Source organism: Myxine glutinosa, chromosome 12 (genome assembly GCF_964187855.1).
Source record: "Myxine glutinosa chromosome 12, kmMyxGlut1.1, whole genome shotgun sequence".
In the NCBI taxonomy this organism is placed as follows: Eukaryota; Metazoa; Chordata; class Myxini; order Myxiniformes; family Myxinidae; genus Myxine; species Myxine glutinosa.
Window position 1 is genome coordinate 113,819,462 of NC_136272.1, and position 16,614 is coordinate 113,836,075.

The 16,614-nt window shown below is 44.6% G+C and overlaps 1 protein-coding gene across 3 annotated transcripts in view; it reads right to left on the minus strand.

The window, feature by feature from the left end:
* The window catches only part of LOC144888386 (RNA-binding protein 26-like), an 81,363-nt gene that overhangs the window by 26,868 nt on the left and 37,881 nt on the right, over positions 1–16,614 (minus strand). For 2 of the 3 annotated variants that reach the window (XM_078766240.1, XM_078766239.1), the window contains exons 4-6: positions 14,587–14,729; positions 13,417–13,922; positions 1,353–1,625 (exon numbers count right to left, since the gene is read on the minus strand). In XM_078766240.1, the coding sequence (XP_078622366.1) occupies positions 1,353–1,625; positions 13,417–13,922; positions 14,587–14,729 (922 nt within the window). The remainder of the gene's footprint in view (positions 1–1,352; positions 1,626–13,416; positions 13,923–14,586; positions 14,730–16,614) is intronic. The other variant, XM_078766241.1, reaches the window with a different exon arrangement.

The window sequence follows — 16,614 nt, forward strand, 5'->3', positions numbered from 1 at the left end:
CATTTCATGTTGTTTACTCATCAAAACCACTTTCTTTGGATGAACTTGTGGCTACGATCATGAATGCAATTGATGAAATTAGTCAGCAGCAACTGGAGAATATTTTCAACAAGTTGAAAAATAGGATTTAACGGTGTCTTATGAACGATTGCGCTTATGTTGAAGCCTAAAAATTTGAAATATATTAAAGTAAAAACTTTATGAATTCTGCTTTCATGCACCATTTGTAGTTTTTTGTTGTTTCTCTCAGAAGTACTTATCAAGTTATAAAAGTTCAGTTGTACAAGGACTTTATTGACACCCTGTGAATGTATGTGTGCATGTATGGTATGTATGTAGATATATAAAATTGATGAGGATGTCCACATTTGAAAAAAAAAAAAAAAAGAGTCCAAGGTGTATTTTTTTTTGGATAGCAAATTTGAAGAATGTTCAATTCACCAAGTCTTCATCCTTGAGCGAGGAACCACCAGGAGATTCCTGTTAGACCATAGTGTTCTTGTTGTGGCGCAAGGTATGATTTGGTGAGAAACGTCGGAACGAACCAATTAATGTTTGGGTTTCAGGATTATCATAGATATATTTAAAGAAAACTCTTTGTTGGTGTACTGGGAGCCAATGAAGTGTTTTGAGGGTTGCAGGTGTTAGACAAATTAGAGTCTGGCAGCCATTTTGCGAAAGTGTAAGCAAGTGTTTGCAAAAAGCTGTTGATGATAAACCTGTTAACAGTGAGTTACAGCAATAAAAGCGGAGTGTTATGAGAGCATGAACCAGAGTTCCAGTAATCCTTTGATTTAGGCATGAGCAAATTTGGGAAACATTGTGCAGATGAAAGAAAATAGATTGAGATTTTAGTAAAATTTAGAGATTAGCAATCTGTAGTGCAGAAAATGGACCACAACTGCAGCCAGAGATTTTAGCCACGTGCTGGATATACGGAAGAGTTCCGGGACGTCATATTTGAATTACATAGAGAGAAGAATTCTGGGTTGAAGAGCGCACATCAGGTTCACTTGATACGTAGACCTGGGTATCGTCAGCGTTAACAATGAAAGCTGATATTGAAATTCCGTAGACACAGAGATACTAAATAACCAAAACCAGAATGAAAACAGCATGCCAACTAGTTGGACACCAACTAAACCAGAAGCATTTTTGAGTCAACCAGCAAGTGAGCAATTCTGGCTATGAGCCAAAGTGAGGAGACCATGAATTGCAACGACACAGCGACAAACAAAAATACAATTTCCAATGGAACCAACCTCATAAATGGACAAAAACAATGGTTTATCCTTCACATTGGAAAAAATGAATAATTTGTGACACAAACAAAAGCTATTCATTCAACAAACCATCATAGTCCCGGCAGCGAACTTTTGGTGGTGGTGGTCCACTCGGATGAACCATCCTGGAGGGTACAACACCAGGTGGGATAGATCCCTTGAAGGGCAACGGAGGTCCAGAAAGCAAGCTTGGCCCGTGGAATGGAGGACGGGGCTCTGTGCGTGGTGGAAGGCCAGAGGAAAACGCTGAAGCAGATGTGGTAGGAAGTAGGCCTGGGGCATAACCGTCTACAACCACATCTGATCGCTCGGCATCGTACTTTGCTTTGTCACGTTCATGCTCTGTCAATGAATGATGAGTCAAATTGTTGCATTTTCAAAGCAACACTTACAGTCCACTTTGTAGTAATTAAATAAAGATCCTTCACTTATTGCACAAGTTGAAATGTAAAACATAAAGTATCAATCATAAGCTCACATCAATACATCCAAGCATCATGTGTATATATGGTGTGTATATACAGTCACGTGAAAAAGTAAGTACACCCCATGTAAAGTTTTGACTTTTTCAACATATTTCAACATACAGCTATTTGCTCTTCATTTCAACAATATTGATAGATAAAGGTGATATAATATAACAAATATCATGAAACATTTACATTTTGTAGTCCATTGCATAATTTAAATAAACATAAATGCAAATTTCGCATGTGGAAAAAGTAAGTACACCCCCTGAAATGTTTTTTTTCTTTTTAACATATGTGGACATATCAATATGTGATCTTCATTTAAACAGTATCTATAGATAAAGGTGATCTAATTGAACAAAAAACAATGACAAATTGACTTTGCAATAATTTATTCAGCAAAAAATTGTTGCACAGCATACACAATTGCATGAACAGCTCGTTTCAAATCCCCCCACATCTCGATGGGATTTGGATCCGGGCTTTGACTTGGCCATTCCAGAACCCCCCATTTCTTTCTTTTCAGCCATTCCTTGGTGGATTTACTGGTATGTTTAGGGTCATTGTCATGTTGCAAGGTCCACCTTCTGTTGAGCTTCAACTTTCCAACAGATGGCCTCACATTATCCTCAAGCACCCTCTGGTACAATGAAGAATTCATAGTGGATTCTATGATGGTGAGCTGCCCAGGCCCTGATGCAGCAAAGCTGCCCCAAACCATAATATTTCCACCACCTTGCTTTACAGTTGGTATCAGGTTCTTGTGGTCAAATGCTGTCTTTGGTTTTCGCCAAGCATGTCTTCTGGTACTGCACCCTGGTGAGATCTGCGCATGCGCAAGATTGGAGGTCTCGTCTCTTCAAACCTGTCCATGCGCGCACGCTTTCGAAGTTAAGTAACTTTTCACAATTGTGTTTTTGTCGAAACTGTATCTTTCTCTCGGTGTATGTGCCTATTGGGGTGTCTTTAATAGTATTCTTGGTGTTGGTTTTTCATACCTGTGTACAGAATCGTCGGTCTTTCGTATCGCGTATTCTGAGGCCTAAGTGTAGTACTAGGCTACCGTGTCCGACCTTGGCTTGAGGCTTTGTTTTTGTCTCAGCGGTTCTCCGATCGCGCTGCATTTACTTTCTGGTCTCTGATTTTCCCGGTCTTTTCACCCCATACTTCCTTGTTTTAAAATCTCCTCAAAAAAAAAAAAAAAAAAAAAAAAAAAAAAAATTTCCTTCTGTTCTTATTCGTTTATTCGTTCTTATTTGTTCGTTCGTTCTTCGACCACGTTGTTTGTGATCACGTGATCACGTTGTTAAAAAATGTCTAATCTGTCCCCTGAAGACCTGTATTCTGTCATATTCTATAACACCTTTTTCTTCTTCTTCTATAAAAGGATGCTTTCGACTTGCTTACCAAATCTATTCATTCCAACAAAAAATTCCATCTCTTATTGTGCATCTTTCATTCATTCCCTAAACTCTCCAGCACTCCATCCTCCCTCCAGCGTCCTCAAACGTATTTTTGACTCGAATGTCTCAAGAAACTCATTTTGCAATAAATGTTCGTTTCCCATTAATCGTACACTTTTCAAAATCCAATCTCACCCCTTCCCTCCAAAACTTCCCCGTCACCCCTTCCCTCCAAAACTTCCCCATCACCCCTTCACTCCAAATCTTCCCCATCACCCCTCCCCTTCAAAACTTCCCCATCACCCCTCCCCTCCGATTCTACCCCTTTGCCCCTCCCCTCCAAATCTTCCCCATCACCCATCTCTTTCAAATTTTCCCCCTTGCCCCTCCCCTCCAAATCGTCCCCATCACCCATCCCTTTCAAATCTTCCCCCTTGCCCCTCCCCTCCAAATCTTCCCCATCACCCCTTCCCTCCAAAACTTCCCCATCACCCCTCCCCTCCAAAACTTCCCCATCACCCATCCCCTCTAAATCTACCCCCTTGCCCCTCTCCTCCAAATCATCCCCATCACCCATCTCTTTCAAATTTTCCCCCTTGCCCCTCCCCTCCAAATCGTCCCCATCACCCATCCCTTTCAAATCTTCCCCCTTGCCCCTCCCCTCCAAATCTTCCCCATCACCCCTTCCCTCCAAAACTTCCCCATCACCCCTCCCCTCCAAAACTTCCCCATCACCCCTCCCCTCTAAATCTACCCCCTTGCCCCTCTCCTCCAAATCATCCCCATCTCTTTCAAATCTTCCCCCTTGCCCCTCCCCTCCAAATCTTCCCAATCACCCATTCCTTTCAAATCTCCCACCACACCCCTCCCCTCCGAGACTCTCCCTCGCTCCTTCCCTCCTAGACTCCCCTCTCACCCCTCCTCCTCAAAGCGTCCTCCCCGCTTCTTCCCCCTTCCAACTTTCACCTTCATCTCCCTCAACCTTCTGCCTCGCTCTTCCCCCTCGTCAAATAACACCTCACTGCGCCTCTCCCAATCACCATCAAACCTTTTGTCCGCCCCATTCTTCCCTTTCTCCAAGCTATTCTGTAATCTCTGACACACCTTCAACAGCTCTCCATACCTCTTCCACATCTTACCCTACCGCTCCCCCCCCCCGTTCTGTATCCGATGCTCCCCCTTCCTTAACAGTATAGACCTCAAACATCCGGGGCCTTCGCTCAAACTTGTCTGATCTCTCCATACAGGTTGCTTCTGACAAACCAGACGTGATCTGCTTAACAGAAACTTTCCTCCTTCATGATGTCTCTGATTCCTTGGTATCTCTCCCAGGTTACTCCCTCCTCCGGTATGATAGACCTGAGCCTCGTCCTGGAGGTGGGGTTGCTATCTTTATAAAAAACTCTCTTCCTCACTCGCCCTGCACTGCCCTCTCTCCACCTCACCCCCAGGAATACCTTTGGCTACGGCTTCCCCTTCGCTCCCACCTTTTGTTCATATGTGTGTTGTACCGTCCACCAAACAGTGATGACTCCATCTACATCTCGCTGACTGAGAATATGGACCAACTTCTATCTACCCATCCCAACTCTCTCTTCCTCATATGTGGTGATTTCAACTGTCACCATGCCAGTTGGCTGGGTGTGGGTACCTCTCTCACCAGCCATGGCTCTTCAGCAAAGGACTTCTGTGACTCACTGGGACTGACACAATCTGTCAATTTCCCAACCCGGATTTCAGTCAACGGAGCATCTTCTCTTCTGGACTTGGTTATGACTAACTTCCCTGAAAATGTCTGCTGCTCTTCTTCTGCTCCAATCGGCTCTTCTGATCATGTGCTTGTTAAAGTGGACATCTCTCTGACCATTCTCAGAGAGCCTCCTCAGCGTCGACACGTCTGGCATTTCACTCAGGCCAACTGGCATGGTCTTCAAGCAGCCATCAATCATCTGGACTGGTCTCCCATCTCTACCGCCTCTGACATCAACTCATCCTGGGAATTCTTCCAAAGTAAATTGCTCTCTCTCATGCACAGATTTATCCCATCTCGTCTTCAGTTGTCATACCCTTCCTCCCGTCCATGGCACACGGAATCTTGTGGTGAGGCTATTGCCCAGAAACAACTTGCTTTCGTCTCCTGGAAAGCAAATCCAACGGAAGGAAATCTCATTTCCTTTCACAAAGCCCGAAACAAGTGTGTGTCCACCCTCAGGAGAGCCAGGAAACAATATCTCTCCGTTCTCAGGACCGAACTCTCTTATCTGTCTCCCTCTTCCAAATCCTGGTGGTGCCTGGTCAAATCTGTTTCTGCTGTTTGTTCCCCCTCCATCCCCTCCCTCACCTCAAATGGCCACACGGCTGACTCCGCACGTGAAAAAGCTGAATGCCTCAACTCTGTTTTTGCCTCTAAATCTTGTGTCCCAAACCCATCCCTCTCTGTACCCACCGTACCCAGCTGCTCCTGGACTCTGTGTCCTTTCCTCCTGACAAGGTGGAAAAGTTTCTGTCAACCCTCGACTCGGATTCTGCAACTGGACCTGACGGCATCAGCCCACGGGTCCTAAATTCCTGTACTTCCGCTCTTTCACTCCCTCTCTTTGTTCTCTTCACCCTCTCTTTTGCTCAAGGTCATCTTCCATCTGCTTGGAAATCTGCCAACATCACCGCTTTGCACAAAAAAGGTGCAAAAACAGATCCCAGCAACTACAGACCAATCAGCCTTCTCCCAATTATCAGCAAAGTCATGGAATCCATCATTGCTTCAGATATGAAATCTTTCCTCTTCTCCAATGGCTTGATCTCTGATCATCAATTTGGTTTCAGAACTGGACACTCTACTCTGGACATGCTGCTTCTGCTTTCTCAACAATGGATGGAGGTCCTCAATGCCAAACAGGAAATTAGAGCATTCTCCCTTGACATATCACGTGCCTTCGATACGGTCTGGCACCCCGCTCTGCTCACCAAACTCTCCTCTTTTGGTATCCATGGAAATCTCCACGCATGGCTGGCGGACTTCCTCTCTAGTCGTAGTCAGCGTGTGGCCCTGAATGGGTTTCTCTCATCTCCTCTTCCTGTTCAGGCTGGAGTTCCACAAGGCAGTGTTCTGGGCCCTGTGCTTTTTCTGGTCTTCATCAATGATCTTTCTGACTCTCTTGAAAATCCTCTGTTTCTCTTTGCTGATGACTCTACTCTCTGTCGCTCCATTCTTCATCCCTCAGATCGGCAGTCTGCAGCCTCCTCACTCTCTGCAGACCTGGACAAAATCACAGACTGGGCAAACAAGTGGAACATGTCTTTCAATCCTGACAAATCTCACACTCTTACGATGTCTCTCCGAAAAGACCGACTGGACAACCCTCCCATCCACTTTCTGAATAGTCCTCTCCAAGAAGTTCTGTCACTCAAGCTTTTGGGTCTCACTATCTGCCATGATCTTTCCTGGGAAAACCACATTTCAAATCTGGCCTCCAAAGCCAGTCACTGACTGGGCATCCTCCGTCGTGCGAAGTCCTTCCTTGGCACACCTGAGCTCCTCACCACATACAAGGCTTTCATCCGCAGCTCAAAGGAATACTGCTCTCCCCTCTGGGCTGGTGCTCCTGCCTCACACCTAGCTCGTCTTCACGCTGTTGAAACCAAAGCATTCAGAATCATTGGAATCTCCCGCGATTAAGCTAACTCCAAGGGCCTCTCACTCACTCACCGCAGGCAGGTTGGTGGTCTTTCCGTCTTCTACCGACTCCTCTCTGGCCTTGCCCCCCCAGCTCTCTCTGGGCTCTGTCCCGCAAATATTCCTACATGTCGCACAAGATCTGCCTGCAACCCTCTTATGGTCAAACTGCCAAAATCAAGACTCTCTGCTCACCTTCACTCCTTCATTCCTCTTTTCTCCCGCCTCTGGAACAAACTCCCTCACTCTCTTCAATCCCACTCCACCCTCCAGGTCTTTAAAACAGCTGTTCACCACCATCTCTTATCTTCCCCCATCCAAAATTTTGATCTTTTCTACCCCCGCTAATTTCACCCCAATTCCACTTTTTTGAAATACCAACTTCTGTCCTGGAAGTCCTTGGTGTCCTTGTGATTTATACTTCTCCAACCCCCCCCCGCCCCCCTTCCCACGCCTCCTCCCCCCAAGCCCTCTACCTTCCACACATCTCCCTGCTCTCAAATGTTGTGTTTGTGTGCTTCCCCTTCTCTCCCCATCTTGTCTTCCGCTCCCTCTTTTTATATATTTTGTTTGTCTGGTTGATTTGTTTGTGAAGTAAATGTCAGCTCTTTCACGAGCCTCGATTCAGTATACAAAAAACTGTGGCCAAATAGCTCGACCTTTAACTCATCTGTCCAGAGCACATTGTTCCAGAAGTGCTGAGCTTTGCCTTGGTGTTCATTGGCAAACTTTCGTCTTGCCCTGATTTTCTTTCTGGACAGCAAAGGTTTCCTCCTGGCACACCTCCCATGAAGATCAAATTTGTGCAGCCTCTTTCTAATGGTAGACTCGTGCACTTTGACATCAACAGTGGCAAGAGCTACCTGTAGGTCCCGTGATGACATTCTGGGGTTCTTCGAGACTTCTTTCAGCTTCTTTCAGCATCTTGCGGTCTGCTCTCAGGCTGAACCTGCTGGGGCGGCCTGGCCTGAACAAGTTGGCAGTTGTTTGGAATCTTCTCCACTTGAAGATGATCTTCCCGACAGTCGAATGATTGATTTCAAATTGTTTGGAGATCTTTTTAAATCCCTTCCCAGACTCATAGGCATCTATAACCTTCTTTCTGAAGGCCTCAGAGAGCTCTTTTGATCTAGGCATGGTGACGCCGCACACTTCAACAACAAAGAGCAAACCAAACTAAATGTCTGAGGTTTAAATAAGACAGGTACCTCCAAGATCCTCTCCAACGATGTTGTAATCATTTGCACCTGAGCTGGTGCACCTGATTCTAATTTTAGGTATTTGAAGTAGTGATAAATGTAGGGGTGTACTTACTTTTTCCACATGCGAAATTTGCATTTATGTTTATTTAAATTATACAATGGACTACAAAATGTAAATGTTTCATGATATTTGTTATATTATATCACCTTTATCTATCAATATTGTTGAAATGAAGATCAAATAGCTGTATGTTGAAATATGTTGAAAAAATCAAAACTTTACATGAGGTGTACTTACTTTTTCACGTTACTGTATGTATGAGGTGTGTTCAAAAAGTATGCGACCTTAATTTGTCGTGCGTAAACAAATGAAGCTAGGGAGGCGTTGATTGGTGCACGTATGTAGGCGATCCTAATGAACACGCGTGAATTTTTTCCCACCTGCAGAAGCTGTCATTCGACGGCAGACCGCCGATGAGTGAGGAAGTGTAAGTGAGCGCCATCGGATTTTCGTTTTTGACAAAATGACGGAAAAACTTGAACAACGCTACTGCATCAAATTTTGTGTAAAGCTTGGCGATTCCCAAGTGGAAACGATCCGCAAGATTCAACAGGCCTTCGGGGATGAAGCAATGAGCACCACACAGATAAAGGAGTGGTACAACCGCTTCCAAGATGGCCGCACATCAGTGGAGAGTGAAGCACGTTCGGGTAGGCCCTCAACATCCCGAAATGAGATCGTCATTGACCAATTGAGGACCCTGGTGATGCAGGATCGTCGAATCACGATCAGAGAACTTGCAGACGAGGTGGGCGTCAGCATTGGATCCGTTCATTCCATTATGAAGGAGGATTTGGGCTTCAGGAGAATCTCAGCAAAGTTCGTACCAAAGCTGCTAACGATTGAGCAGAAGCAACTCCGTTTGGAGATCGCACAGGACATGCTGGAGACTGTGAACAGCGATCCCAGCTTCCTCAACACAGTGATCACTGGCGATGAGTCCTGGGTTTATGGGTACGACCCAGAAACCAAGTTGCAGTCATCACAATGGAAGCATCCAACATCCCCGAGGCCAAAAAAAGCAAGGCAGGTCCGCAGCAATGTCAAAGTCATGCTGACCGTCTTCTTCGACTCCAGTGGCGTGGTTCATCACGAGTACGCACCACACGGCACAACAATCACCAAGGAGTATTACCAAGAGGTTCTGCGTCGCCTTCGTGACGCCGTGCGATGCAAACGGCCGGACCTGTGGGCAGCGGGCAATTGGCAGCTCCATCACGATAACGCACCCGCCCATTCTTCACATTTGATAGAGTTTCTTGGCCAAACACAACACACCTGTGCTTCGTCAGGCTCCCTACTCTCCCGACATAGCTCCGTGTGACTTCTGGCTTTTCTCCAAGCTGAAAATGCCCCTGAAAGGGACCAGATTTCAGTCCAGAGAAGACATCATGCGGAATGCGACGGACCAGCTGCGCGCCATCCCAAAAGAGGCGTTCCAGCGCTGCTTCCGACAGTGGCAGAACCGTTGGGAGAAGTGTGTGGCAGCCCAAGGGGACTACTTTGAAGGAGATTAGTGTAAGTTTGTTGTATCTGGATACGAGTATTTTTTATGAACAAAGGTCGGATACTTTTTGAACACACCTCGTATGTGTATATATATGTGTATATATATATATATATATATATATATATATGTGTAAAAATATATATATAAATATATTTTTACACATATATATATATATATACACATACAAGGTGTTCAAAAAGTATCCGACCTTTGTTCATAAAAAAAAAAAAAGTATATATACATGTTCATAAATGTATATATATATATATGTGTGTGTGTGTATATATATATGTATATTTATATATATATATATATATATATATATATATATATATATATATATATATATATATATATATATATATATATATATATATATATACAGTGCATTCAGAAAGTATTCAGACCCCTTCCCTTTTTTCACATTTTGTTATGATACAGCATTATGCTTAAATCGTTTAAATTCATTTTTTCCCTCATCAATCTACACTCAATACCCCATAATGATAAAGAGAAAACAGGATTTTAGAAAGTTTTGCAAATTTATTAAAAAGAAAAAACTGAAATATCACATTTACATAAGTATTCGGACCCTTTGCTGTGACACTTGAAATTTAGCTCAGGTGCCTCCCATTTCTCTTTATCATCTTTGAGATGTTTCTACACGTTGATTGGAGTCCACCTGTGGTAAATTCAATTGATTGGACATGATTTGGAAAGGCAAAACAACAACAACAACAGGCATTATAAGGCCATTTTCCCTGCAAGAGCGGGGGTTAGCCTTGCGGTCCCCATGACAATCTTCTCCATTTTGCCCTATTTTCTGCATCTCCCCTTGTTAACCCCCTTGCCCGCATTTCTTCTTCGACCATCTTTAGCCAAGTCTTTCTCGGTCTTCCCCGTCATCTACTTCCTGCTACATTCATTTCCGTCACTCTTCTCAACCAGTCACTTTCATCCTTCCTCAACACATGACCAAACCATCTCAAACTGTTTCTCTTCACAGCATCAATCACAGGCTCTATTCCCATCATCTTTCACAATTCATCATTTGTCTTCCTCTCTCTCAACGATACTCCGCACATCCGTCGAACCATTCGCATTTCCACCCTTTTCAGCCTTCGTTGCTGCTCCACGTTCATTACCCATGTCTCGCTGCCATAAATCATAACACTTCTCACACATGCAGCACACACCTTTCCCTTCAGCTTAACGACACTTCCCTCCTCGTCAGCACGCCACTCAGTTCCCGAAACTTCTTCCATGCACATCTCACTCAAGCAACCATTGCCACGTCTGATCCACCTTCTCCATTCAGTATGTCTCCGAGGTAGCAAAATGTTTTCACACCTTCCAGCTTCACGCCATCTCCAAGATCCAACTTAACATTTCCTCCATCTGCAGCTCCCTCTGTGCACACCTTACACTTGAATGTAGCTGCCACACTGGTTAATGACCCTCTCAGACCACTACATTATTGATGAACCCACTCAGCGCACATTGTACATTGAATGGAATTCACTCCGACACCCTTCCTGCACACAGCACACGGCCACTTCCCAGTTCTTTCCACCTCACCACATGTTTTACCACATGCCATCACCTTCGTTTTTCCGATATTCACCTTCAGAGCTTTTGTCTCCATACATTCCTTCCACTTGTTCCTCTTTTCCTTCAATCCATCCATACTTTCTGCAATCAACACCAGATCATCTGCATTCAACAACTCCCACGGTAAACCCTCCTTTACGTTCCGAGCCAGCACCTCCATCACAGCTACAAATAGTAGTGGACTGAGTACCGACTCCTGATGCACTCCCACCTTCACCTCAATCTCAACACTGTTCCCGTCCTGCATCCTTACAGCCGTGCGCGCTCTTTTGTACATTACCATCACTACTCTGATCAACCATTCCTCCACTCCTAACTTCCTCAATGCCCACGTCACTACTTCACGTGCAACCCTATCGAATGCTTTCTCCAGATCTACAAATCCAAGAAACAACTTCTTCCTCTTCTCCATGTACTTCTCCTGCAACTGCCTCACAATAAAAAGCGCGTCTGTCGTTCCTCTTCCTGGCATAAATCCAAACTGCATTTCATCAATCTTCACTTTCTTCCTTATCCTCCACTCCAACACCCTTTCCAATACCTTCATTCCATGCTCCAATAACTTTATCGCTCGATACGAGCCACAGTCCAGAGGGTCACCTTTCCCCTTGTATAGAGGGACGAGGGTACTCAGTTCCCAATCCACTGGAATGCGGCCTTTTTTCACCCCCAGATTACAGATCTCTGTCATTCTCTTCACACCCCAATTTCCCGCTGCCTTCAACATATCTCCCACAACTCCCGTCGGTCCTCCCGCTTTTCTACTCTTCATTGCTTTTATCGCTTCCTCAACTTCCTTCTCGGTTATCTTCTCTGCCGGTCCTAAAACTGGGTTACTCTCTATGTTGCCATCCCATTCATTCTCTGCATTCAACAGTATTTCCATATATCTCTTCCATCTTCCTTTAATTCCATCTGGGTCCACAACGATTTGTCCCACTTCATCCTTCAAGCAACTCACCCCCATCACATCACACCTCTCTTTCGCTATCTGCTTTGCAATCCTGAATACCGCTCTCTGACCCTCTTCCAAATCCAAGCGTTCTCCGAACATTTTCCTCCATGCCTCTTGCGCCTTTGCTACCTCTTTCTTTGCAGCCTTCTCGGCTGCCTTATAACTTTCATGATCTGCCTTTTCTTCCCCCATACCCTTCGCCTTCTGCCACTCCTTGAACTTCTTCCTCTTCTCGTCATAGTATACAGACGGAAGCCTCTCCTCAGTGAGACACATGAAAGCCTGCTTGGAGTTTGCAAAAATGCACCTAAAGGACTCTCAGACTGTGAGAAACAAGATTCTGTGGTCTGATGAAACCAAGATTGAACTGTTTGGCTTCCATCTGGCCACTCCGCCATAAAGCCCAGATCGGTGGAGTATTGCAGTGATGGTTGTCCTTTTGGAAGTTTCTGCCATCTCCACACAGGATCTCTGGAGCTCAGCCAGTGACTATCGGGTTCTTGGTCACCTCATTACCAAGGCCCTTCTCCCCTGATTGCTCAGTTTGGCCGGGAGGCCAGCTCTAGGAAGAGTCCTGGTTGTTCCAAGCTTCTTCCATTTAAGAATTATGGAGGCCACTGTGCTCTTGGGAACCTTCAATGCAGCAGAAATTATTTTGTAGGCTTCCCCAGATCTGTGCCTCGACACAATCCTGTCTCTGAGCTCTGCAGGCAGTTCCTTCGACCTCATGGCTTGGTTTTTGCTCTGATATGCATTGTCAGCTTTGAGACCTTTTATAGACAGGTCTGTGCCTTTCCAAATCATGTCCAATCAATTGAATTTACCACAGGTGGACTCCAATCACAGTGTAAAAACATCTCAAAGATGATCAAGAGAAATGGGAGGCACCTGAGCTACATTTGAAGTGTCATAGCAAAGGGTCTGAATACTTATGTAAATGTGATATTTCAGTTTTTTATTTTTAATAAATTTGCAAAACTTTCTAAAATCCTGTTTTGTCTTTGTCATTATGGGGTATTGAGTGTAGATTGATGAGGGGAAAACATGAATTTAAACGATTTCAGCATAAGGCTGCAACATAACAAAATGTGAAAAAAGTTAAGAGGTCTGAATACTTTCTGAATAAAAAAAAACCACCTTTAGAGGCTTTAGAGGCACTGTGTGTATATATATATATATATATATATATATATATATATATATATATCGGTCTGAATATATATCGTGGAATATATACGTGAAACATACCTTGATTTGGCCTCGAGTGTTGTTCCCTGCCAGGTTCTCGCCCAATATCTCTTCCGATCTCCCTTCCACCACCAGGTTCCCGTACCATTTCTCTTCCAGGCTCATGCCCAATATCTCTCCCTGGTTCTCTTCCCACATCCCTGCAGGCCTCTCGGACTGTCTCTCGGCCAAGACCTCGCACAGCATCTTTACCTGGCTCTCTGTTTCCATCACGGACACGCTCCCGCTCCCAACTCCGGCTCCGTGAGCGGCTGTGAGTTCTACTCCGAACACGTCGTCTCTCTCGCTCATAACGTTCCCGGTATTCCCTGCTTCGCCCATCCCTGTGTTCTCGCCCGTCGCGAGACTCTCGAGGATCTCGAGGATCTCGATCACGGCAGTCCCTCTCATCACGTGGCTCACGATCCCTCCCATCCCGCACCTCTCTGGGGTCGCGACTATCACGGGAAAACCGGTCGTAGTCACGACGTCGGGAGCGCTCATCCCTGCGCTTGTCCTCGCGTATTCTGCAAACCCGAAAAGAAAAAGAAAAGGGCATTTCCGATCACCTGCCAGTTCAAATAAACAAAACTGATACCTACTCCGTCCATTTCCTATTTCGCAGAAAGTCTCAATTTGTCTTATATTTGGCTAGCCGGGTTTTGGGCAAGTTATATTTTTTGAAAGAGTTTATTTCCCAATCTCAGTTGCCTTTAAGTTGCGAAGCAAACCATGAAGTGTGCATCGACATCACATACCAACCAGACGAAGCAGAGCTGGCAGATTGCTCACTCCCCAACCCCTTTGCTGAAGGTCATTAGCAAGCCAGATGAGTCGTTTTGTTTTGACACTATGATTACAACATGGTAGTTTTTCCTCAGGGAAGCTTAAAATACAGACATTTAGAATGCAAATCTTTAATCGTGCTGCCTTCAATCAATTTGGAACCCCCAACCTCTGGAATGCAGGCACAGTTTCTCACATTAGACCATCATTTAATTATTACTTTTCATCGAAAACTGCACTACATTTTCTCATTTGATTTTCGGGCAAAAGTAACTGAAATTGATATTTCCAACATTGATATATTTGATCATCTAACATCACAAAAAAAACCTCGAAAAAAGGCAAGTAGTAAAAGGCACAAGGACGGTATGTACATTTGACCAGACCATGGGGTACGTTACAAACCGGTTGTCTCGAGGTCCTGTTCCAAGCAGCTGCTTGGGACTGTGGCTTTTCCGATGTACACCTCCTACTCTCCTACCATCACGATCGTCCTCCTGAGATTGTGGCAGTACAAGCTGTTGTTGTTGTTGTTGTTGTTGCTGCTGCTGCAAAACATGCACAGTCAAACACAAGCCAGCTACATGCACACACATGCCTTTTGTTACACAAAAACCCAGCAAAACTCGGTTAGATCCTGCTGATACATTTGCCAAAATCAGTTTGATGGCAACAGGACACCCACCTTATGTAACAGTTGGATTCTAAACATTTCTACAAAGGAAATCCACCAAAGGCCTCTGCCGTTTCAGCAATACCGCATCAGTGATGCTGCCTCAGGCAAACAAAAATCTGGATGGGAAACTTGGATAATTTATCCAACAGGGATTTGATGGTTGTTAATCTTGGGTACTCCCATGGAAAACAAGGAGTATGATGAACCTGCACTTGAAAATTGGCCAGTAGGGAATGCCATGACAATCGGCAAGGAATAACCGGAGGGGAGGAGGGAGAGGAGGCAAAGTCAAATTTATGTGTGGGGATAAACATAGATTTATGTACAAGACAGGGATTATGAAAAGGAAATGAGCAAAACATGCAACAAATGATTATGAAAGGTGTGCACACAGAGCATCACCAATGGTTGGGGCCTTCACCTTCATTAGGGTTAAATTATATTTTTCCTAGCCATATCAACAGCAATTCCACTATTCTCACCGGTTACAGGGACATCATTAGCTTCCTCAAGGGAGAAGAGGTCAATTCTCTTTTGACAGCGTATTTAACGGCTTTCTGGAGGTTGAGGAAACATCTTGGTTTGAAAACATTTTGACCGAAAACATGATGGCCTTAAAAGGTATAATTTGTGATTTTCTGAAGATTTCAGAGATCATTTCAAGAGACGGTTGACAAACACTCAAAACAAATAATTATTTCTGAAGCAAGATGCAAACCAGGGAAAGAACCTTGATGAATGAAGGATCTGGATGAGCATTATAATTTTTATAACCGCACAATTATAATACTTGTTACAACTGCAGCATAAAATGTGCAAGGTTTATCACTTGGCACACCTGACCTCCTCACCACATACAAGGCTTTCATCCGCAGCTCAATGGAATACTGCTCTCCCCTCTGGGCTGGTGCTCCTGCCTCACACCTAGATCATCTTCACGCTGTTGAAACCAAAGCGTTCAGAATCATTGGAATCTCCCGTGATGAAGCTACCTCCGAGGGCCTTTCACTTACTCACCGCAGGCAGGTTGGTGGTCTTTCTGTCTTCTACCGACTCCTCTCCGGCCTTGCTCCTACAGCTCTCTCTGGGCTCTGTCCCCCAAATATTCCTATAGGTTGCACAAGATCTGCCTGTAACCCTCTTATGGTTAAACTGCCAAAATCAAGACTCTCTGCTCACCTTCACTCTTTCATTCCTCTTTTCTCCCGCCTCTGGAACAAACTCCCCCACTCCCTTAAATCCCACTCCTCCCTCCAGGTCTTTAAAACAGCTGTTCACCACCATCTCTTATCTCCCCCCATCGAAAACCTTGATCTTTTCTACCCCTGCTAATTTCACCCCAAATCCTCTTTTTTGAAATACCAACTTCTTTCCTGGAAGTCCTTGGTGTCCTTGTGTTTATACTTCTCCCACCCCCCCCCCCCTTCCCACGCCGCCTCCCTCCAAGCCCTCTCCCTCCCACACATTCCCGATGTCCCTCACAAATGTTGTGTTAATGTTTTGCTTCCCCTTCTCTCCCAATCTTGTCTACCGCTCCCCTTTTTATATACTTTGTTTGTTTGTCTGTTTGATTTGTTTGTGTGATAAATGTTAGCTCTTTCACGAGCCTCGATTATGTGTACAAAAAAAATAAATAACTGCAGCATATAATGTGCAAGGCTTATCACTACAAATCAGAAAAGAAAGACAAACATTTCTATGATGGTGGATTTCACACACGGGTTCATACGCAGACAGGAGGTGGAAGAGAATGATGC